Raw genomic sequence first — 24923 nt, forward strand, 5'->3', positions numbered from 1 at the left:
GCTAACATGAACCAAATAAACAAGGTTTAAGTTTATGTGGGCCGCAAACGCTTCAATTTTCATAGAAACATATGTTTATTTAAATAGAGACATGCTGAATACAAAGGGCTGAAATAAATAATCCTTCTAATAAGGAGGGAATATGCTAATTGACTGCCCCGCCCTCAAAGATGGCAGCCACAGCCACAAGATGGTGGCGTCCAGTCCCCTCAGCCCTGCCGGGGCAGCAGGCATGCAGCATGGCCAGGCCTGCCCCCAGGCAAGCCTGGCCACTCTGTGTGCCTGCCTCCGGAGTTTCCCAGTCCCCTCAGCCCTCCAGCCACCCAGGGCCGGCCTGAGGCTCAGGTAACCAGGGCCGGCTGAGGCTTGTGCTGCCAGCAGTGGCAGCAGCAGAGGTGTAATGGGTTGCCACTTGCCCGGGTCGCCACTTGCCCCTGAGGGCTCCCGGACTGTGAGAGGGGGCAGGCTGGGCTGAGGGACCCCCCTTCAGTGCATGAATTTTCATGCACCGGGACTCTAGTTGTTAACATAAAATAATAGAACATTTTAATAAAAATTAATATTTTTTTCTTGAACATTAACTTACCAGACACTGAATAACTGCACAAATTAATATATGTAACGCAAATAAACCTATTTTTCTTGTTTTCCGAAAGCAAAATGTTTCCTGTTGTGCACACCAAACAAGTCAGTCCAAGACTAATGATGTGGCAATTGGCTGCTAAAATATTCGCTGCTAGTATTAGTGGAGAGAAATGGTGCGCCTACATGTAAGGTATAAAGGAAATAAATGCAACACGATTATAATAATCAGTCATTAGTGAACGTTGTAGTTTGTTATTAATAATTATGTATAACAGAATATTGTAAAGATTAAGTCACAAAATTTTTACTAAAACATCTCTTACATGCCGTTATATTAGCTGGGCTGCAAAAATATGGGTCACATGCGGCCTGAAGGCCGTGAGTTTGACATGCTTGTCTTAAAGTGTCATTTGTCTGACAGTTACACCTCTCTTATGGTTTTCACATGCATGAGTATTTGTCCATCCTTTCACTTTCAGCCCATGTGTATTCTTAAAATGAGTCTCTTGTAGGCAGCATATCGTTGATCTTTTTTTTTTAAACCATCCAGTTGCTGTATGTCTTTTGAGAATTCAATCCATTTACGTTTAATTATTGATAGGTAAAGATTTCTAACGCCATCTTATTGTTTCTTTGTTCCTCTCTTGCTGCCTTGCTTTGTGAATTGGTAATTTTCCATATTGGTATGCTTTCTCTTATCTTTTATAACTCTACTGTAGATTTCTGCTTTATGGTTACCATGAGGCTTATAAAATATTTTATAGCTATAACAGTCTATTTGATGCTGATAACAATTTAACTTTGATCACATACAAAAACTCTACCCTTTTACTCCTTTTTGATGTCCCATTTTACATATTTTATATTGTGTGTGTTTTAATAAATTTTTGTAGCTATAGCTATTTTTAATACTTTTGCCCTTTATCCTCTGTACTGGAGTTAAATGATTAACACATACCATATCATAGTATTTGAGTATTCTAAATCTGACTATATACTTACCTTAACCAATGTATTTTATGTTTTCATGTTACCAAATAGCATCCTTTTATTTCAGCTTGAAGGATTCCTTTAATCATTTCTTGTAAGTCAAGTCTGGTGGTGATGAGCTCTCAGCTTTTGGTTGGGAAAGCCTATCTCACCTTCATTTCTGAAGAACAACTTTGCTGGGTAAAGTATACTTGGTTGGCAGGGTTTATTTTCTCTCAGTACTTGGTGTCATTTCATTTTCTCCTGGCCTGCAAGTTCTCTGCTGGAAAAATCTGCTCATAGCCTTATGTGGGTACCTTTGTATCATGTATTTCTTTCCCTCTTGCTGTCTTAAAATTCTGTTTCTATTTTAGACAAGTTTATTATGTTTTTGAGAAAATCATGTGATTGAAATATTGGAGTGCTTTTATACTCAAATCTCTCCCAGGTTTGAGATGTTCTCAGCCATTATTTATTTAGATAAGCTTTCCAGCCCTTTCTCCTTGCTTCTCTGTGACTCTAATAATCTACACATTGTTTTTCTTAATGGTGTCCCATAAGTCCTGTTGGTCTTTTTTATTCCTTTTCATTTTTTTCACCCCAAGTGGATAATTTCAAGTGATCCATCTTCAAGCTCACTGATGCTTTTGCTTGTTCCAGTCTAGTGGTGAAGCTCTCCATTGAATTCGTCCGTCATTGTCTTCTTTTTAACACAAACTAGAGGTTTTTAATTTTAATTTTAAGGTATATTTTTATTGATTTCAGAGAGGAAGGAAGAGGGAGAGTGAGAGAAACATCAATGGTGAGAATTATTGATCGTCTGCCTTCCGCACGCCCCCACCTGGGATCAAGCCTGCAACTGGGGCATGTGCTCTGTTCAGGAATGGAACCATGACCTCCTGGTTCATGGGTCAATGCTCAACCATTGAGACACCCGGGCCGGGTCAGTCATTGTATTCTTTAGCTCCAATGTTTGCATCTCTTTTTTGTTTTATTTCTCATTTTGTTCTTGTATTATTTTCCAGGTACCATTAAATTGTGTTCTCTACTAGTTCTCTGATCACCTTTAGAACCATTATTTTGAATTATTGTCAGAAAATTCCTGGATCTCCATTTCTTTGGAGCCAAGTCCTGGAGATTTCCTTTATTCCGTGGGTGGAAATGTTTCCCTGATTCTTCATGATTCCTGTACACTTGTGTAAGTGTCTGTGCATTTGAAGGAGTCACCTCACTAGACTCAATGAACTGACTTTGGTAAGTGAAGACTGTCACCTGTGGGCAGGGGCACACTGCTTGCTGTGACCCCGGACCTAGTGGTGAAGGGCACCAAGTGAAGGAACGTATGTTAGCAATGGGGCCAGGACCAGGGTGGGAGGGATGTCATCTCTGATCCAGGTTGCTGGAGTGTACAACATCAACTGTTTGATCCCTGACGAGCACTGTGGGGAGTCCTTAGAGGCTGCACTAGCTGTTGGGGTCCGTAGCAGCACTTCTAGGCTCAGCAGCTAGGGACCAGAATGGGGGAGGGGTGGTGACCAGAGCCAGTGATACGCACACACTCAGCTGTGGGGCCAGCTACAGGTGCCTATGTAGTGGCAAGATCCAGTAGCAGAGACACATGTAGTAGTGGACAGCAGTGCAGGGCTGAGGCCAACTGTGGGCTCCTGGCAGCTGCAGGGGCTCAGGCTGTTGGTGTGCACCACCATGGCTGCTGGGTGTGGCCACAGGCACTTGGGAGTTGGGGCTGGTAATGGGGATCAGGCCAGGGGTGTGCGGGAAGGACTAGCTGTAGGTAAGCACAGTGATACAGGCCAGTGACAGAAGACAGGGCCTGATCTCGGTCCAAAAGCAGGTACAGGGCTCTGGCTGTTGGCATGCTCTCTATTGCTACACAGTCTCCCCCTGGGTGTGTGCATGGCGATGGAGGCCAGTAGCAGGTGTGAGGTTGGTAGCATGCAATACATAGCTGAGGGCCAGCCCCAAGGGCATGCCTGGCAGTGGGGGTCAGCTGGGAATCTAGGCTGGTATCTTCTAACACATGCATAGCTACAGAAGTCTGGACTGGCTGTCAGTGCAGTTCCTGATATCCAGCAGGAGCCAGAGGGGGCTGAGGTAGGAAGGGAGCAAGTGGACTCCGGTGGTTCATGTCCGTGAACACAAATCGCCGTGGGGTGAAAGCTGGTGAGATCTGCGGCGTCCACAGCGGCTGTGCTGCCTGTTGGCTTTGCCAGCGGTGGAAGCTGCTGGATTTGTCTGCAGAGCAGGTCATGGGAGACCGGGATCGTCCCACGGTGTGCCTGCTCCTGAGAGCCTGTTGCTTCTTCCCTGTTCATCTCAGCTTGGCCAGTCTCGGGGTTGGGCGAAACTTAAGTGGGACGTTCATACAATGCCGCAAACGGCTGAGGAAGCACCCCACTCCTCCTTTCCCAGTGAGGGGACCCCATTCTAGCTGGGCTCTGAGCAATGCTGGTTTGGAGAATTGGATGATGCAGACAAAATGAAGCCATCTACTTTCCTTTTTCTGTACGATTATTCTTGGGGGGGGGGGGGGGTGGAGGTATTTTGTTTTGTTCCCCTGTGTTGCTGAAGTTTAAGTAGACTCCTGAGCCTACCCAGAGCTATTTCTGTTCATGGAGAGCTACTTGTGGTTTTTGAGCGGGGGTGGGTGGAGACCGTTATCTCCTACACTGCAGTGTCTTTGCAGATGTGTGGTCAAGGAGGTTACCTGCCACATTGTGATGCCCCTGGTCACTAAGCAGCCTCATCGCTAGCATCTGGGTGCAACTACAGATTAATGGTCAAATCCAGGCCCCACCATTTCATGACACTTTAAGTTACTTTCTCTAAACATTCATTTCTTCATGTACTAATTATAGTTACTGAGAACTTGTTATATGCTAGGCACTGTTCTGTGAGCTTCCCATGAACTAATTCACTTAATTTTCCTAACAACTCTATGAGGTAAGCCCTATTTCTATCCCGTTTTAAATAGGAAGAAAATGAGGTACAGAGAGGTTACGAAACCTGCCCAAGGCCACACAGCTAGTAAGTGGCAGAGGCAGGAGGGCAGTGGTGGCAATTAAAGTGGAGAGTGCACAGCAGACGCTTGGCACAGCGCCTGGCACACAGCGCACAATCCCTGTGGTAGCCATTGTTACACTCGGACCCTTGGTGTCCCGCCCTTTCTGAGAAGCCGGATTTCTCACCCTCGTGGCAGAAAGGCCCCGCACTTGTTCTCTGGTTCAGTGTCAAACTGACCCAAGTTCCTTGTAAGATTTCAGTCAGGTTATCCACTGTTACTGGGATTCCTACAAGTCCGGTCTCACAGGGGCTGGCAAGTCTTTTTCTGTAAAGGGCCGGATATTCATAAGTTAGGCTTTGTAGGCCATACAGTCACTGTCACATATCCGTCCTTTTAATGTATGTATTTTAATTAATAATCCTTTATTGTTGGAAGTATTACATATGTCCTCCCCCCCATACCCCCCTTCAGCCCGCCCCTGCCCTTGCCCCTACCCTTCCTTTTTAAAAAAATGGTCACCCCTTTAAATAATGTTAAACTATAGCTTATGGGCTATAGTTTTCCAACCCCTTATCTCCAGGATTATTAATAGAGAAGCAGTATGTCATTGAAAAGGCTTTCATGTGGAGTAGATGGAGCGATCAGAATTTGCTGAACTGCCTAGGTTACATGTTCAGTTGCCAAGCAGTTTCATTAAATTAGTAGATGAATGAAACAGTGAAGAAACGCCACAAGGTTTGCAGAGGAGGGAAGGAAGGAAGGAAGGTAAACCAGATATGCCTATCTGAAGAGTCTTCTAAAACAGTCAATGATGAAGGGAAAAGAGAAAATAGCCCAGAAAAATCAGTGTTTTAGAAGGAGCACAGAACGTCACTCACACCACAGATGTTCAGAATTATTTATTGGGCATCTCTCTGAGCAGGCACTGTTCTCAGGGTTGTAATGTTAGAGCTCAAAGGGACCTTAGAAATTATCCGGTCAAATCCCCTTCCTTCACGTTTGAGGATTCCAAGGCCCAGAAACTTAAAATAACTTGGCTAGTTCCATTCAAAATTAAATGTATCAGGCTTTTTGCGCCCCTCAAAATTAGCACTTATTATACTATTAAACTAGTAGCCCGTTTGCACGAAGATTCGTGCAATAGACCTTCATTCACCTGGCTGCCTGCACCAGTTTTCTGCCAGCACCAGGGACCCAGGCCTTGGCTGTGGCCACCGCCTTCTGCCTTTTTCAGGGTCGGGGCTTGGCCCCGGGCGGTGGCCTTGGGCTCAGCGGCACCCAACATCCTTGCTAAGGATCGCAGGAGCCGACCCCCAGTGGTTTCCTGCGATCTGTGCAGGCTGCCCACTGGTGCCCAAGGCCGGGAAAGCCTCCGCCCCAGGCTTTCCTGGCCTTGGGCTCGCCGCACCCAGCGTCCCTGCTACCGATCACAGGAGCCGACCCCCAGTGGTTTCCTGCGATTGGTGCAGGCTCCCCGCTGGTGCCCAAGGCCCGGAAAGCCTCGGCCCCTGGGACCCCCGGGAGCGGCGGCATGGGCCCGGCCATGCCCCCCGGGTTGCCCATCGCCCCAGGCACCCCCAGGAGCGGTGGCATGGGTCTGGCCACGCCCCCCGGGGTGCCGATCGCCCCAGGCACCCCCGGGAGTGGCGGCATGGGTCTGGCCACGCCCCCCGGGGTGCCGATCGCCCCAGGCACCCCGGGGAGCGGCGGCATGGGTCCGGCCACGCCCCCCTGGGTGCCGATCGCCCCAGGTACCCCGGGGAGCGGCGGCATGGGCCCGGCCACTACCCCCGGGGTGCCGATCGCCCCAGGCACCCCGGGGAGTGGCGGCATGGGTCCGGCCACGCCCCCCGGGTTGCCGATCGCCCCAGGCACCCCCGGGAGCGGCATGGGTCCGGCCACGCCCCCCCGGGGTGCCGATCGCCCCAGGCACCCCGGGGAGTGGCGGCATGGGTCCGGCCACACACCCCCGGGGTGCCGATGGGCCCGGCCACGCCCCCCGGGTGCCGATCGCCCCAGGCACCCCCGGGAGCGGCGGCATGGGCCCGGCCATGCCCCCCCCCCGGGGTGCCCATCGCCGCAGGCACCCCCGGGAGCGGCGGCATGGGTCCTGCCACGCCCCCCGGGGTGCCGATCGCCCCAGGCACCCCCGGGAGCGGCGGCATGGGCCCGGCCTCTGGGCACCGCCATCTTGATCTTCTCAACGGCGGATATGCCACCCGGAGTCCCGCCCCCAGCCTCCTGCCAGCCAATCGTGGGCATAGCGGAGGTGCGGTCAATTTGCATGTTTCTCTATTATAAGGTAAGATATTATAAGGTAAGATGTTTGTTGAATGGAACTTAATAATGAGAACCTACTATTCTCTTGACCACCTCTTTAAAGCACCTATTAAATCTGGCAAAATGATACAGTATAATTGTTTTTTAAATCTAAATCTACTGAAAATCCTTTTTTTTTTTTTGCCGCATTTCTAACACTTTTGGTGCATTAAGTGGGCTGATAAGCATCAATCATTAGATGAACAAGTCACTGATTCGCCTTTAAGTTCTCCTTTCCTTTGAGGCTCCCATCACCTCCATGTCCTGCCATTTCTTTTGTTTGCCCTGCCGCCACCTTCACTGCTCTCAGGTGCTGACTTTCTGTTCTGCTCTTCCCACTCCGTTTCCTAACTGTACCTCTTTCCACATCTTTCTTCTTAAATTCAAGCTCAAGTCAGGTCACTGCCTCCAGCCTCACCCCAGGGTTCTGAACAGTTTAACAAATCCTACTTTACTGTCAACTAACGTTCCAGTGTTTAGCCCTGTTCCTTGACCCCAAACATACTTTCTCCCCAGTCTTACCATTATTTTCCTGTTTCCTCTGATGCTTTCTTCACGTTGTTCCTGTGCTTCCCTAGATACGGCTCCGTGTGCAGCCTTTGTGCAGGCCTTCCCCTGCATGGGAAGAGCTTTCAACCCTCACAACCTTCAGAAGTGCCATTCGCCCTCAGTGTCCTCTGCTCCCCCACCCGGGCCCCAGCCCTGCTTTTTTCTCCATTTCTCTGGCACCTGCCATTAGATCATTTGGGTAGATGACTTAGTTATTCTACTGAAAGCAAGCTACAGATTCTGCAAGTACAATAAGAAATAGTTTTAAGTTAAAACACCAAATTTATTGCATCATATTGAACTATATGCACACACATAGAAAATAAACATTTCATATAACTGTATATCTTCTTTTTAACCTTGTATTATAAAGACTGGAAAAACTACCAATTTAGCAATTGGAATACGTTTTAAAAACAGAAAAACAAAATCAAAAATCTACAATCCTTCATTGAGATTTGATGCTATATCAAGGTTCATAAATACTTCATTTTATATAAATAAGTCTTTCTCTAGTGACTAGGAATTTAAAATCAGGTTCACATGGATTCTTTGACCATGTAGAATTTTCCTATCCCACACTGAAGAAGGTTGAACATGTCATTATGTTTGAGATACATATATTTGCTTTAAATGCAATCGTCCCCCCCAATCCCACTGTAAACAAACATTTCAAATGCAATAAACCAAAGTTCCATAATAAAGAACGTCCTTAAGTCTTAGCAATTAGGGAAGAGGAAAAATATCTGAGTAGAAATTTTGCAATTTAAATAGGAATAAAAAAATAGACTGCAGGCATCCATTAGGAGAGGAGAGGAAGGGAGCATTAAGTCGGGTAACAGAATGGGATGAAGTGAAAGAAAAAGTGGGTAGGGGAAGGGTAGGAAAAGGGAAAAGACAGGAGGGAGGGAAGAGACAGTGGTAGAGGACAGAACAAGAAGTTCATTATTTTTACTTTTCTTGGAGAAGATACTCTAAAAGACCTTAATGCAACTTGCTCCAAAAGCGAGATGAGGGGAGGGGTTGGGTCTTATCACCTCACCTTACTGTCAGCAGGAATTTGGCTGAGCAACAAAATAAATTAAGCTCAGCTGCCACTCTAAGCTACTCTGCACATCTTCAAGGAGGTCCAGGAACAGGGAGAGACATGAGGAGATTGCTAATCCCTCAAGAACTTTTTAATTTTTTTTACAGCAAAATGTGTTCATAAAGGCTCCCTTGAATTCTCAAGAGTTCAGCCAAGTAATGGACCCGCATTCAGTTAGGTGGAATTGGGAGTTTCTGAAGTAGCCCTTTCCTCCTAGTCCTTAGAAAAGGGCTGCAACAAGCCAGGGCGAGGAGACGGTCTGCGTGCGCAGGTAAGAAAGGACAGATCAGTTAAAATCATTCGTGCAAAGGAGTGAGACATTAAGAGAAGGAAGAGGAAGCACTGTCAGGGAGGATCAGGGCTGAGAGAGGCATCTGGGAAATGAGAATTTAAGAACCACTGCCATTGCATCCAGCAGAGTGCAACACAGTCAGAAGTGCAAGGAGCACTCAGTAATTTGGTTTAAAAACAAAAACACCTCTTAGACAACCGCCAATTTTTCACTCCATCCCCAACCCCTGATTTTTCAAGAAGGTTGCTTACTGCATACAACCCCAGAAACACATCAACCAGGTTCAGGATTCAAAAGTCCCCCCACACTTATGCAATAAAAAAATAGAACTCACTCCCCACGATTTTCTGTATAGGCCTCCATGTGGACACTGAGGAAGGAGGGGGAATCTGGGGCAAGCTGGGGGCCTCAGGCCAAACTGAACCCCTCGTAGTTGTCCAAGGCCTGGGTCAGCCGTGCACTCAGGATCTCTTTGCTGCTGTATTTGGGGAGATCAAGAAGGTTATAGCAAGTGTGGGCCACAGGCAAGTACTCCTCCCCGCTGGCTGTGGACTGGATGACAATCTGCAGGCTCGCCATGCCGTAGATGGGAATCCGATCGCTGCCTGTCAGGAACACTGCGGAGAGAGGGAACTGGCATGACTAGCTCTGCCAATAGGGAGCAGCTCTCAGCCGTCCTCCCAGGAACAGAGAGGAAAGCGTGACACCCTGTGGCTCGTGTGAGAAGTACCACTACCTTTATGTGCCAATATGTATATCATTAATATTAATAAATGCTCATTCATATAAAGTAAAAGAAACTACCTTTCAAATCCTCTTTTTTGGTTTCCTATGAGTAAGAATTCTATGCTATTCACTGGCTAATTTCTGACCTTGATTATACATTGACCCAAAGATTTCAACTGTTTTTTAAAGGCTACGTTTGTTCACGTAAACTAGAGTTCATGTTCCTTTCCAAAGGTATTCCCCTTCTCCAGGGTCACCCAGGTAGTCAGAGAGGACCATATGTTATATCATTCCACTTACATGAGATGTCCAGAATAGGCACCTCCACAGACAGGAAACAGATGGGTGAGGTGGGGGGATAGGAGGAAATGGGGGATGATTGCTAATGAGCATGGGTTCCTTCTTGCAGTGATGAACATGTTCTAAAATGGGTCGTTTCACAACCCAGTGAATACACTAAAGAACCATTCAGTTGTATGCTTTAAATGGGTGAATTGTATGGTATGTGAATTATACCACGATTGAAAAGCTAATATAAATCACACCTCCCAAGTTACAAAGGCAATAAGACACTTTGTAATATTTTCAAAAGGCTAGACAGATACGGCAAATTAATCCAAACAATTAGATTTCATCAACATGATACTTAAAGGAATCACTAACATAAGAAAAGTAAGTGTTTTTAGAGCAACAACTAGGAATTAATATATTGTGCCTGAGATATCAAGACAAAAGTATAAACATTTATTAACTGTTTACCACTTGAAAGAGAATTTTACTTGTGAAGTATATCCTACACCACACCCAAAACTAACATCTAACGAATACCATATTGAGAATCCTGATACTTACAGAGAAACTTCTTCTTCTTTTCCAGTGGAAACTCATGAAATGTTTCCCAAAATAGTTTCACAGTGGGATGTGTGGCTGAGTAATCTCCCTTGTAGATGGCAGTCTGCCCCAAAAGACAAAAAGGAAAAAATGTATCTCATAGATGAGAAGATTGTAGTGGACACTGTATCTACCACTTGCATGTAGGAGTAAGAAATAACTCTCAGATGCAGGAGGCCTCCAAACCCTACACCTGGAAGAAGACCGGGCTCTGGGCACACCTCCCCCAGGCCACTGTGGCTTCCTTGGAGGGAAAAATATGCTTACCTCCTCCAGCTCCTCCCAGTTGTAGTTGCTGTTCCCCACCATCATGGCTCTTAGTTCTGAAGGCTGGAAGAGCTCAAGCACTTTGCCACCACACACCTTGAGGAAGCCACTGGAAAACGCTGTGTACCATTCATGAACTGAGATTTGGAAGATATAATTCACGTAAGCATCCACAAATTCCTGCCTGCCAGAAAACCAAAGAAACAGCACGTTAGCCCAAAGTCTTGTAGAATTTATCCAGTTCCCCTTCTACACTGAGGTGGAGAGTGATGAAAATGGAATTGCATTAAATTCTCATACCAGGAGGCTCCTAAGGCATTGGGTAGGTTAGTGTCCGGCCCCAGGGTTCCACCCGAGTGCCAGGTGACCTGGTGGTCAGACGAGAGGACCTCGGCCGTGAGGGTGGAACCATACTACTAACTTTGTTTTGCCTGAGGCACTCACTCCAGTTTTCATCTTGTTTACGGTCCTGCTTAAAATTTATTTTAGAAAAAAAAAAAAAAAAAGACTTTTTCTTGCCAAAACCGGTTTGGCTCAGTGGATAGAGCGTCGGCCTGCGGACTGAAAGGTCCCAGGTTCGATTCCGGTCAAGGGCATGTACCTTGGTTGCGGGCACATCCCCGGTGGGGGGTGTGCAGGAGGCAGCTGGTCGATGTTTCTAGCTTTATATCCCTCTCCCTTCCTCTCTGTAAAAAATCAATAAAATATATTTAAAAAGAAAAAGACTTTTTCTGCTAAAAGAAAAAAGTCTCGGATAATGGTTCTAGGCTCCTTCCCCTCTTCAGAAACAAATAAAGCTAAACTGTCTGATATTTGTACCCTCACAGATCTTAAAAGGTAGTGTCATAACTCCTTCTTTTCCTTCACAGACTTATATAAAATGCCCCCAGAAATTTCTCTTCTCACTTTCATTATACACAAGAAGCTCACAGATGAGATTGTAACTCCCTTCTATAAATCTCTTAACCACCTCTGGAAAGAACTGTCATACAGTGGCTCTATCTCACTAATAATAGTCAAACGAAAAGACAACAATGAATTCCCATTTCACCCACTGGACTGGCATGAGTTGAAAAGACAGAGAATATCGATGTTATGGGTAAAGATGTGGGGAAATGGGAACCTCATACATAGCTAGTGGGAAGATAAGGTATGAAATGACCATGGGAACCACATGGAAATAAACAAAAATCGAGAAAAGCCAAAGCAATTTATTCAGAAGTTGCTATAGCAAAGGAGCCAGCCACTATCATTTATGTTTCGGCAGAGACTCAAAAACAGGCCGAAGGTGGAAAAGCTTTCGAGTAGAAAAAGGGAAGGTTTCAGCTGTGCCCTGGCTGGAGGCTGCTGGCATGGGGAAGCTGTGGGGGGCTAACTAGAAGCGAGCCTCCTATGTGATCGGTCAGAGATGCATGTTTTGCCTTTTCTTTGTTTTGGGGAGGGGGGGTGTTAAGGTATAATCAACATTTAACATTAGTTTCAGATATACAACATAAAGATTCCATAATAATTCTAGTTAATATCCATTGCCATCCGTAGTTACAAATTGTTTCTCCCCTTGGGATAAGAAATTTGTAAGATCTACTCTCTTAGCGAAGTTTTAAATATGCGTATTTTGTTTTTCTGATTGGTCCTAAGTTGGAAGAAGCTGTCAAGGGCTGGCCATTTGGGGCTGGCTGTTTCAGGAGTCACTGAGAGAGACGGCACGCTGGCTGCTTATGGCAGACCAGGGGCTGGTTTCCTGGGCAGCCAGTTGCAGGTGCGAGTTCTCTCTTTACATATGGTCTGGCCATGGTCTGTGTGCATACTGAGTCTCTCACTAGTGAGAATGTACACTGTGAAATGAGACCTCTAAACACCTAGGAGGAAAAGTTGCCAATAGCTCAAAGAATTGAAAACATAAACATCCTCTGACCCAGGAGGGCGACACAAAAAGATTCTCACGCGCATGCACAAGACGAGGAGTACTGGGATGTGGTTTGTTTTATAAATTAAATGTATTGGGGTGGCACTGGTCAATATGATCATATAGGTTTCAGGTGTGGGTTTCTATGTTACAAGATCTGTATGTCGCTGCGTGCTCACCACTCAAAGTCAGATCTTCTCTCACAATTTATTAGGACCCCATTCTCCCCCCACCCCCTTCCTCTGGCAGTAGTGAGGTTTTTTTGGTCTTTTGTTTTTAAATATATTCTTATTCATTTCAGAGAGGGAGAGAGGGGGAGAGAGAAACAACAAGAATCACTGATCGGCTGCCTCCTGCACGCCCCCAACTAGGGATGAAGCCTGCAACCCCAATCAAAGCCGACTCCACGAGTAAGCCAAGAGAAGCTACAAGGCAGACCCACACCAACCATAGGGAGATGCGGGCAAAGGCCAAGACAACATATTGACAGATTTAGGGATTTAAGTGGGACTGAGAAGCAAACTGCGGGGACCGGGTAGCCAGGTGACGGGATCTGACGTCAGTTTTGACGCCAGGGAGATGACAGAATGGCATAGCAACAGGAGGAAGCTGTCGCAGAACGCAAGGGGGGAGGAGGGAACGACTATCAGCTGACGCCAGGGAGCCAGTCCAGGGCCCGCGCTGCAAGGGCGGGCGGGGCTGCGGCCAGAGGACCAGGTGGCACGGCGGCGGCGGCGGCAAGGGGCGGCTGCGTGCCGCGGAGGAGTCATGGCCAAGGGCGGCGCGGAGGCGCCGGAGACCCCTGCAAAGAATGCGCCAAAGGCTAAACATGACTTTCTGGAGAGCCTGCCTAACTCGGTGAAATGCCGAGTCCTGGCCCTCAAAACACTGCAGAAGCGCTGCGATAAGATAAAGGCCAAATTTGATAAGGAATTGCAGGCTCTGGGAAAAAAGTATAACGAAATCTACAAGCCCGTACTTGCCAAGATCCAAGAGCTCACTGGTGAGATGGAGGGATATGCATGGACCTTGGAGGGTGAGGCGGCGGCCGAGGAGGAGGAGGAGGAGGAGGAGGAGGAGGGGGAAGCGGAGGAGTCTGTGGCTGCCAAAAATGAGGCTCCCAACTCTGCGGTGCCCCAGGACGCCAAGGAATAGGCGGGGGCACCGATGGAAGAGGAGAATGACGACTAAGGAAATCCTGATGTTTTTCCTTTGAATATTGGTGAACTTGGAAAGGCTCCGGTTTGGGACCAAAATACAATATGAATCAATTCTGACATTCCTAAAAATATATTAAATTGAAACCATCTGGTCCTGGCCAGCCCGTTTCAAATTTGATTTTCATTTTGAACCCAATAAATAACTCAAAAGGTGTTGGAGAAAGCGAGTTAAGTTAAAAATTATTTTGTTCATGATCTCTTTTGTGAGGGCGGGAACTAAGGGCTTATTGAGGGCGTCAAGTGGATGTGAAGAACCACTTGGAAACCCAGTCATCACACTGTTCATCACACTACACACGGGACACCCACGCCAAGACGGAACATGTCCTCGGTGCTCAATTCTTCCATTTCTTTAGTCCTGAAATTCTCCACTGCAGAAAGAGCAGAATCCAAGAAAAAAACTCATCCACAAGAATCCACAAGACTTTGCTTTTGTAACCCAGACCTCAGCTTCACACGACAGGGAAGAGTGATGGAACCCAGGAAGCCTGTGGAGATCAATGACAGCACTGCCAATGAGGCCTGGAAACAGCCACTCACATTTCAGAGATGTTCTCAATGTGTGAATTTAGGGAAATGAATCGTTCTGAGAAGGAGAGTGTATAGCCTGTATAATACTGCCAACATGTGTTCATTATTTGCCGTCTCATGTTTATGTGTTTTCTTGATAATGTCTATTTACAAGGGTGTAAAAAATGTTTTTAAGTACTAAATCCTCTCTACCTAGCATTTCAGAAATATTAACTTGAAGAAATGCAGAATGTAGCAAATTCTGTAAAGCATGTGCATATAGTGTTACATAGTTTGATCCTTGTGAAGTCTTTTTGTCATGTAGCTTTTATTTTTTAAAAATTTTTATTGATTTCAGGGAGGAAGGGAGAGGGAGAGAGAGAGAAACATCAATGATGAGAGAGAATCACTGATCGGTTGCCTCCTGCATATCCCCTTACAGGGGATTGAGCCCGCAACCAAGGCATGTGCCCTTGACCAGAATCGAACCCGGGACCCTTCAGTCCGCAGGCTAATGCTCTATCCACTGAGCCAAACCAGCTAGGGCTGTCATGTAGCTTTTAAAATGTAGCTTTTAGAACTCTTCAATGAAGCTGATGTTTGGGAAAATATACATACTTGAAGAACCAATCTAAATGTGTGCCCCCACCCTCAGCTCAAAAGTAGAAAAGTTCATTTGCTTATATTAGCTGTGCCTTCATTATTTTGTATGTAAATGTGACATGTGTGACATATGAAATATAAAATGGTGCAAAATCAAATTTTACTGCTTGAGGATAGAGTGCATTCAGTTAAGGATTTTTAGGAAGGACATTTAATGTAAAGACTCTTAGCTTCTTTTGTGGATTTTGAATTGTGTGTGTCTCAGTGATCTATAAAAATACATAAGCATAAAGTTGTTTACCACTGTGGTGTTAATAAAACAGTATTTTCAAACAAAAAAAGGACTTGGTACTCTGAATGCCTGCAATCAAATCCCAGCTCTGAGTCCTTTTAGCAATGAACCTTGGGCAATTCATTTAATCTGTGTTCATTTTCTTCTCATCTATAAAAGAGGATAGTAATACTCCCCCTCTTCATGGTTATTATGAACAACGAGTTAATACATATAAAGCCCATAGACCATGTCTGAAAGTACTCAAGATATATCAGTTATTATTATATAAAAGAGACATGATTAGAAATTCAATCCTCCTCCTCTCCCCAGTTACAAAAGGAGAGGAAATGAACACCATTATATTCTTAAGTTTATGATTCCTTATTGTTAGAAAACAAGGTAGTCTTTAATACAGAAACACAGGAAATTCAATACAATTTTGTTTTCAATATAAAATCAGGTTTTGATTCCTTCCCAAAAAGGATAAAAGACTGTGACATCTATATATATAAAACCCTAATATACAAATAGACTAAACAGCGGAACAACCGAACAACTGGTCGCTATGATATGCACTGACCACCAAGGGGCGCATGCAAAACATGGCGGGCATCGGCAGCAGAGCACGGAACATGGTGGACATTGGCAGCAGCGGGATGGTGGATCAGGTGAGTGGGGGCGCCAGATCAAGGCGGGGTGCCAGTCACTGCCATCGGGGCAAGCCTCTAGTGGTTACTGAAAATCCTTTGCTCTCACGCACCCCGGTCCCGCCCAGCACTCACACCTGATGCTGGTGCCGGCCCCACTTGCACCCGCTGCCAGGCCCAGATTGCCCCTCAGGGCTTCTCCACCTCCCCCTGCTCCTGAGGGGCGATCAGGGCCGGCAGCCGCCTCTCGTACCCACTGCCGGCAACAGCCCCACTCACACCCACAGCCAGCACCAGAGCTGCTGTTTGTGCCCACTGCTGGCGCCAGCCCTGCTTGCACCTGCAACCGGCGCCCGGCGCTGGTCCCAATCGCTCAGCGCCATCAGTGGGTGTGAGCAGCGGCTGCTGGCCCCAATCACCCCTGAGGGCTCCTCCACCACCCCGTGCTCCTGAGGGGCAATCAGGGCAGCAGTCGCCACTCACACCCACTGACAGCGCCAGCCCTGCTTGCACCCGCTGCTGGTACCATCCCCAATTGCTCTGCACTGTTAGCTGGTGCGAGCAGCAGCAGCAGGAGCGGGGCTGCAGGCAGACAGGGGACCAGAGGCTGCGGTGGGAGAGGCTGAGTGGGGGCACAGAGGATGGGCTGAGACCCGCCCCTTTGCTCACCGCAGCCTCACGGCCCACAGTTCCTTTCAAGGTGCACAAATTCGTGCACTGGGCCCCTAGTGAATATATAAAAAAGGTATTTCAACTTTACATTTGGGCATTCTGAATGAAGTAAAACTAATTTAAAGCCTTACAAAAAAATTTAAAACTCAAGATGCATTTTCTTCCAATTCCCATAAAGGTTAAAATTACATGGAAGCAAAATTTGACTGCTTTACCTTAGGGAATGGGAGGCAGCTCTGACCTGTTACTAATGGCAATAGTTGAGTAAAACCTTAAGGCAATATTAATCTTCTTTAGGGCCAGGCCAAGCGAGAGGGGGGGGGGGGGGGGAGGAGTGTGTGTGTGTGTGTATGTGTGTAAGTCTGATCAGTTACCAGATAAATATACAAAAATCAGTAACTATTTCTAGGCACTGATCTCAAAATATATAGAAAAGGCTCTCTTTCACAATAGAATAAGAAATCAAAATATTTATAAAAACCTCTAATAAAAATATGTATAACCTATATGAAAAGAAAAAACAGAATGGGCCTTTTTGTTATTGTTAATCCTCACCTGAGAATATTTTTTCCATTGCTTTTTAGAAGTGTGGAAAGGAGGGGGAAGAGACACAGGGAGAGACACATTGATTGGTTGCCTCCTGCACGCGCCCTGACCTGGGCTGGGGATCGAGCCCCCAACCTAGGTACGTGCCTTGACCAGAATCGAACGCATGACGCTTCAGTCCTCTAACCACTGAGCAAAACCAGCTAGGATCAGAATAGGCCTTAGGATGGTAAGATTAAATATCACAGAAGTGTCCATTCTTCCCAAATTAACTTTTAATTTATCACACTTCAAATGAAAACCCAAACTAGATCTGCAAATTAATATAATTACCTGAATGTTCACCTGTAAGAACAGTTAAGAAAACTAGCAATATGGATACAATTCAGATTTTACCTTAGAATACAAATTCAAACAAATTTTTAATTGAGTAAAATACATTAGGTATTTTATCAGTGACTAGACAGGGAAAGAAAGACTTGACAACACAAAAATTAATAAATTATAAAGATTTGAAAACAACACATTTTCAAAAGCAAACAACGAACCGGGAATAAAATCTGCAATAACTATGGCTGGCAAAGGGTTTAAGAGTCTTAATATAATAGAGTTCATTCGAATCAAATGAAAATCATTTTGTCTCAATCGCGAATGCATAAAGAACATCAGCAGACTACTTCAGAAAGGGGAAATACTGAACCCTGTTTGGGGCAGAAAAACATGTCCTAAAAGGGCAGCACCAAGTGGAGAAGGGCTCCGGTGAGGTCAGTACATGGGCTCCCAGCTGCGTGCTCTGGGCAGCAATCTTTCTTCCACTTGTAGGGTTTTCTAACTACCAAACATGAATACTGCTGGCCACCTGCCCCAGGACACAGGCATGTTTATAATCCCCTTTACACAGGCAGCAATTTCCACCACTTCCTAACGGGGTTGATCTTTACCCTCTGTTTCCTGCAGTGCTTATTTGACAGTTCCTCAGAAAGCCATAAAACGTGCGTGATAGCATCTAGCAGGACACCCTCCTTTCAAGGCAGGTCAAACACTACCATCCATCAACCCTTTTTAATCCATTATAGGCCCAAATTAGTAAGCAACGCGCAAAGTAACTGGCAGAAAGAAAGGCAACGTGTATTACACATTTAACTCGGGCTCTAAGAGAATTCTACAGAGAACTGTAGCATGCCGACGCTCACGGCCTTAATGGAGCACAGCAGCTCTCCCGGCCTGAGAGTTTACACTCAATGTGTACACAGATGCATTTGCTCGTGCACACACGTGGACACTTTTTTCTTACTGAGGTAAAAATTCACAAAAGGTAATTAACTGTTTTAAATGAACAATTCAGTGGCATTCGTACATTCACAATGTTGTATAATCATCACTTCTATCTAATTCTCTTTTTTCACACCAAAATATTTTAGAGGTAAATATCAATAAAGTGGATCAGTGCTGTGTAAATATGTAAAGTAACCTCTATATAGAAGTAATATAAAATTTTACAAATGATATCAAATTTCTTAATAAAAGTAAATTTTATTTTTTTAGAAAATAATCAGAGCTTGTAAGGATTAGGTGAAATGGGTACTCGCATATACTAATGATAACGAATAAGCTGATATAATTCATTAGAAAAATTAATTTAGCAAAGATACCCATCAACAGATTCAAAATGATATATCCTAATTCAATTTCACCATTGGGACCTAATCATTAAAAAACAATCTGAAAGGCAAAAAAAAACAAAACAAACTTTTATACACAAAAGATGTTTGATAGTCTTACTAAAATGAAGAAGGAACAAAAAAGGTCTGTTATATAAGGCCTTTATTATATGTTGAGGCATGATTCCTCTATTCCCACTTTGCTGAGAATTTTTACTAAATATGGGTGTTGGATTTTGCCAAATGCTTTTTCTGCATATATTGATACGATCATGTGATTTTTGCCTTTTAATCTGTTTATGTGATGTATTACATTTATTGATTTGTGAATATTGTACCAGCCTTGCATCCCTGGAATAAATCCCACTTGGTCATGGTGTCTGATCTTTTTAATATATTGCTGGATCTGATGTGCTAATATTTTATTGAGGAGTTTAGTGTCTATGTTCATCAGGAATATTGGCCTGTAATTCTCTTTCTTTGTAGTGTCTTTATCTGGTTTTGAGATTAGGATAACTCTGGCCTGAAAAAAAGCGGTTGGAAGTGTTCCTTCCTCTTGGATTCTTTTGACTTGTTTGAAGAAGATGGGCGTTAATTCTTGGATAATGCTTGGTACAGCTCCCTTGTGAAGCTGTCCAGACCAGGGCTTTTGTTTCCTGGGTTTTTTGTTACTACTTCAATTTCATCAGTTATTGGCCTGTTCAGACTTCCTGACTCTTCCCGATTCAGTTTTGGAAAACTGTATTTTCCTAGGAATTTGTCCATTTCATCCACATTGTCCAGCTTGTTGGCATACAGTTGTTCATAGTATTTGCTTACAATCCTTTGTATTTTTGTGGTGTCAGTCGTCACTTCACCCCTTTCACTTCTGATTCTATTTATTTGGGTCCCCTCTCTTTGTTTCTTGATGAGTCTGGCTAAAGGTTCATCAATCTTATTTATCTTTTCAAAGAACCAGCTCTTGGTTTTATTGATCTTTTGTATTATTTTTTTAGTCTCTATGTCATTTATTTCTGCTCTAATCTTTATTATTTCCTTCCGTCTACTTACTCTGGACTTTTCTTGTTGTTCCCTAAGTATAAGGATTGATAGTTTATTAATAATTTTTCTTGTGTGTGTGTGTTTTTTTAGTAGGCCTGTAGTGCTTTGAACTTCTCTCTCAGAACTGCTTTTGCTGTGTCCCATAGATTTTGGGTTGTTGTGTATTCATTTTCATTTGTTTCCAGGAAGTTTTTAATTTTTTTCTTGATCTCATAGGTAACCCATTTAGCCTCCATGTGCTTGAATGTTTTTGAGTGTTTTTACTATAGTTGATTTCTAGTTTCATGCCATTGTGATCCAAGAAGATACTTTATATTATTTCAATCTTCTTGAACTTGTAGCGACTTGTTTTGTGTTCTAACATGTGGTCTATCTTTGCGAATGACCCATGTGCACTTGAGAAGAATGTGTATTTTGCAACTTTGGGGTGAAATGTTCTATAAGAGTCAATTAAATCCATCTGATCCAGTGAGTCCTTTAGAGTCACTATTTCCTTGTTTATTTAATGTCTGGAAGATCTATCCAGTGAAGTCAGTGGGGTGTTAAAGTCCCCTACTATGATTATATCATTGTTGATCCCTCTCCTTAAAAGTCCCCAAAAAGTGTTTTTTTTAAATATATATTTAGGTGCATGTATCTTTTTAAAATATATTTTATATATTGGGTGCATGTATGTTTACCAGGGTTATATCCTCTTATTGGATTGATCATTTTAGTATTAATTATGTAGTGACCTTTACTGTCTCTTGTTATGGCCTTCATTTTGAAGTATATTTTGTCAGATATGAGTATTGCTATCCCAGATATTTTTTCATTTCTATTTGCATGGAAAATTTTTTCCATCCCTTCACTCTTGTTCTGAGACACATCATAATTAAAATGCCAAAGATTAAAGACAAGTAGGAAATCTTAAAACTAGTAAAAGCAATTAGTTACCTACAGGGGAGCTTGTCATCTGATTTCACTACAGAAACTTTGCAGGCCAGAAGGTATTGATACAAAAATATTCAAAGTGATGAAAAACAAGGACTTAGAATTGAAGGAGAGATCAAGTGTTTCCCAGACAAAAAAAGCTAAAGGAGTTTATCAGCACTAAAGCAGTATTACAAGAAATGTTAAAGGGACTTCTTCATTAAGAGGAAGAAAACAGTAAAGATAAAAAATATGAGTAAAATGGCAATAACTACATTCCTATCAATTACTTTAAATGTAAATGGATAAATGCTTCAATCAACACAAGGTTGCTGAATGGAGAAGAAAACAAGACCCATACATATGCTGCCTACAAGAGACCCACTGCAGATCAAGACACACTCAGAATGGAAGTAAAGAGACCGAAAAACATATCTCATGAAAGTGAAAATAAAAAAAATGGAGTATCAATACTTATATCAACAAATAGACTTTAAAACAAAGGCTACTGGTTTTTCTATTCCTATTTTCAAAAGGGAAGATTTATGGGAGGAAGACAAGGCAGATCACTTGGACAGTGAATTTCATATGATCTCTGCTTGCACATTTCCAACAACGTATTTACGGTAAGAAGCCAAATAAAGCCCAGAGTGAACTGGTTTTAATTTCCCAACATGATTACAAGCAGCATCCAGTTTCTCTACTTCGGTACCTTGTTCCACAGGTTGAACGAAGCCTTCCTTTCCTCTGCGAAGGCTTCCCTTGCTCCCAACCCTCCCAAGTAGACTGCCTTTCTCTCCTCTTTCCCCACCCTCCACTTCTTTAAGCCAACAGCTTTAACTCCAGCCAATGTGCTAATGATCCCCAAATCCTCATGTTCAGAGTCTACCTTCCATTCTGATATATATAGCTCCTCTAAGTATGTACATTTTCCCTGTCCTTGTTTTTCACTTACTCCATCCCTTATTTCTTTGTGGTTCTTGTTGTAAGCAACCTCAAATTCACTGGTGATGGAGGTTGGCATAAGTAACTAAATAAAATGTTCATATAAAACTTCTCTCTTAAGATACATGCAAACTTTCAGCTCTAAATGTAATCACCTGGGTATCACAGAGACCTGTCAATATCCAAAATGAAACTCTTTCCCCCTCCACCCTGCTGTACAGATTCTATTTCCTGTTAGTCAGGTGTGCAAATTAGAAACCTCAGTGTTATCATCATATGCTACTCTAGTGCCATCCATATATAATCAGACACAAGCTCCTGGTGATTACATAACCAGCACATAGCTGACTCTGTCCTCCCGCTACCTTCACTCTGGCCCTCACTACCCCTTACCTGAGCTACCTCAACAGCCTCTTCATGGGTCTCCCTATATGTGATCTATTTCATTCAGTATGATCAGTTATCTTCCTAAAGCTGACCAACCAGGTCCCAGTCCAAATCCCATTTAAAAACTTGACAATCTATCCTAATGCTATTGCAGCACCCACTCTCCATCCACACAGTAAGATCCCATCCCCTACGTCAGTTCTCATCATTCTCTACCATGTGTCAAACTTGAGTCCTGACTCACATTATTCCCTGTGCCTAAAGTATTTTCCCCACTTACATTCTTCAATGTTCAATGTAAGTGTCGTAGCCTCTCCCCCTGCCTCTGTGGCACTTGGCCTGTTACTCGATCACACGCACAGTAATCTACTGCAATCGTTCACTAACATTGACCCTTCTTGACTAATCTTGAACTTCTCAAAGATAAAAGTTACTTATTTCCTATACCCACCAACATACCTGGCACACAGCAGAGTTTGTAAACTAAATTAATATGCAGATTGCCAGCGACCTCACTCATAATCTAATACAAACAAAATTGAGAATTTTCTCCTCGAAAGAGATAACACAGAGCTGGTAAATCATCCAGAAAAATAATTTTATGTACTTTAATTAATTATTATGAGGGGAAAATTAATTAACTTAAAATCTATAATACAAATTCTTCAGCAATAAAACAACAGTAATAGTAAGCATCTCCTTAACATTCATTTATTCCATACACATTTTTCAAGCATTTTTGTGCATGCCCAGCACTCTGCTGGATACTGGAAACCCTGTGCTAGATGCCGGGAGCTCATTCATTCCAAAATGTTTTCCTATCAATTAGCTCACTTTAGCCTCACAAGCATCCCATGAGATAGGTGGGGCAGTTATTATAACCCCCATTTTTCAGATGAGAAACTGAGATCAAACAGTTTACATGATTTGTTCAGGGTCAAAGCCAGTAAGATAGAGATCTAGAATTGAAACAGGTATCTCCTGAATTTAGGTCCTGTGCTTCCTCTATTATTAAAAATCCATTTAAATCTGCAATTTTTTGCTCTCTTCCCTTCTTCTAAAAAAGGGATTAAACTTTACTTCAATCTTGGTCTTAGAAGTGCAGAAAAGTAAAGTAGCAATGTCTACAGAGGTCCCAGGTGGAACTTACCTGTTATCCTTGCACACAGTCACTTTGTCTCCCTCAGGTATCAGCTTCTTCTGTTCAATCACTCCATAGCTTTCTCGACAAATCTATATTTAAGGGGGGGAAAGAAATGTTTCAATTTTGTTTACCACTTGTAAGTGAGAGAAGCTTTAGGAACAAATGTAGCTTAGTGACTACTTTTTACCACAGAAAATTCTTGGGGGAGAGAGAACCTGAGTCAGAAAACATTGGCACCTTAAAAGATCTCTTTTAAGACGTGGAGTTGCCAATAAATGCAATAAAAGAGAAATGATATGAACTCTAGAAAAGAAATATATCCGAAATAAAGAGGATTAATGCTTCAGTTATTTTCTTAAGGACAGAGATTTAATTATTCATTCATTTTTTAACACATTTACCAAACTTAAGATACTATGACTAAATAATTTGGTACAGAGAATTCCCTGAACTGTTATTTGATTTGGAGGAAAATCTAATGTTAGTTATGACTTGTAAGCATGATGAAAGAGACAGACACACTCATAAGTAAGCTGGAAATCCTTACTGTAAAGTTGAGGCAGAAAGTCTCCTCAATATCTTCCCCAGGGTAATCTAAAAGTTCTTGAAGACTCCTAATCAGAACAATAGAGAAAGGAAAAGAGGAAAATCAGACAAGGCAATAGTGTTTTTATCTCAGTCACATGTGCAGACTGTTTGCAAGGAAAAACTATAAAAGAAGATTCTAGAATAAACATAAATCCAGACCGACAGGAAATCATGTTACCATATCTTGAAAGAAATATGGCAACAGACCTGTAAAACATTAATTGTTCTCTTTTCCTACTGACAGATATTACTGGATCAATGAAGAAGTGCAAATGAATTATATCTGACACACGTGTAGGTTCTCTTAACCCTGGTATTGCTTGGAAGTAGAGACTGGGGGAGATGGCGCAGCAGTGGTCCCACCGACTGCCTTCATCTATATTCTTTAGCCGAGTAATCCTTCTTAAATTTTCTTTAAAAGCCACAAAGTCACCTCATCCACTAGGAATCTCAATGTCTTACTTGTTAATGCAAGGGGCTCTGTATGGTAAAGACACTCTACTATCTGCCACTAAAGCACACTCAAACATGCATAAAAATATGCTTATTCCAACAATGGTCATATCCTAGTTTTCAAAGAGAATACATTCTTGTAGCTAAACCTCATTCACACTTTCCTCTTTAGTGAACTCTGAGTCTGGCAGTTCCATTAAGAGTTGCCAGGAAGAAAATTCTTACTGTAGAATTTAAATTTGTATCAGTTAACCAGCCAAAATTACTATTTGAAATACAGCCTTCCCAGCCAGGTTGGTAAAGAACACGGCACGCAGTTCTATCACTCTCCAGCCTTCTCTTTCAGTCACTAAAAATTAACCCTGCCTTGGTCTCCTCTGTCATTTTTTCATATTCCTCCCAAAGTTTCTCTTCCACTCTCTGTGACCCCACCCTGCCGTCGGTTGTGGATTCTCAGTATTGGTGTCCTAGACTGGTGGTGCGACAGTCTCATTTCAGGGGGGTACCTTAGAGACTGCCCTTCCCTTCTCTATCTCCATCTTAAAGTCGGTTCTCTTTCTCTGTGGAAGGGGGTGCTCCTTCCTGATAATGCCAGAAGGTTACACTGTTTACAGAGAGGTAAGGCTATGGGGTCGTTTTATATACTTAACCTTATGCTACCTAAATTAACAGAGAAACTCAGAATAAAGGAGTCTTAACAGCCAGAA

The 24923-nt window shown here is 43.5% G+C and overlaps 2 protein-coding genes across 2 annotated transcripts in view; one reads left to right on the plus strand and one right to left on the minus strand.

Annotated features, from left to right (window-relative positions):
• Window positions 1-6995: 6995 nt before the first annotated feature.
• HERC3 (HECT and RLD domain containing E3 ubiquitin protein ligase 3) overlaps window positions 6996-24923 on the minus strand; it is a 91411-nt gene continuing 73483 nt past the window's right edge. Inside the window, exons 22-26 of the mRNA XM_079773475.1 lie at window positions 23723-23789; window positions 23182-23264; window positions 10708-10891; window positions 10402-10504; window positions 6996-9440 (exon numbers count right to left, since the gene is read on the minus strand). Coding sequence (XP_079629601.1) covers window positions 9232-9440; window positions 10402-10504; window positions 10708-10891; window positions 23182-23264; window positions 23723-23789 — 646 coding nt within the window. The 3' untranslated portion in view covers window positions 6996-9231. The remainder of the gene's footprint in view (window positions 9441-10401; window positions 10505-10707; window positions 10892-23181; window positions 23265-23722; window positions 23790-24923) is intronic.
• Window positions 10902-16038, plus strand: NAP1L5 (nucleosome assembly protein 1 like 5). Its single transcript, XM_079773497.1, has one exon. The coding sequence runs from the start codon at window positions 13382-13384 to the stop codon at window positions 13766-13768; it is 387 nt and encodes a 128-aa protein (XP_079629623.1). The 5' UTR covers window positions 10902-13381; the 3' UTR covers window positions 13769-16038.

Source organism: Cnephaeus nilssonii (assembly GCF_951640355.1).
Source record: "Cnephaeus nilssonii genome assembly, chromosome: 1".
In the NCBI taxonomy this organism is placed as follows: Eukaryota; Metazoa; Chordata; class Mammalia; order Chiroptera; family Vespertilionidae; genus Cnephaeus; species Cnephaeus nilssonii.

Excerpts from the sequence above, each read along its gene's own strand:
- NAP1L5 (XM_079773497.1), top strand. The coding sequence starts at position 13,382 with ATGGCCAAGGGCGGCGCGGAGGCGCCGGAGACCCCTGCAAAGAATGCG.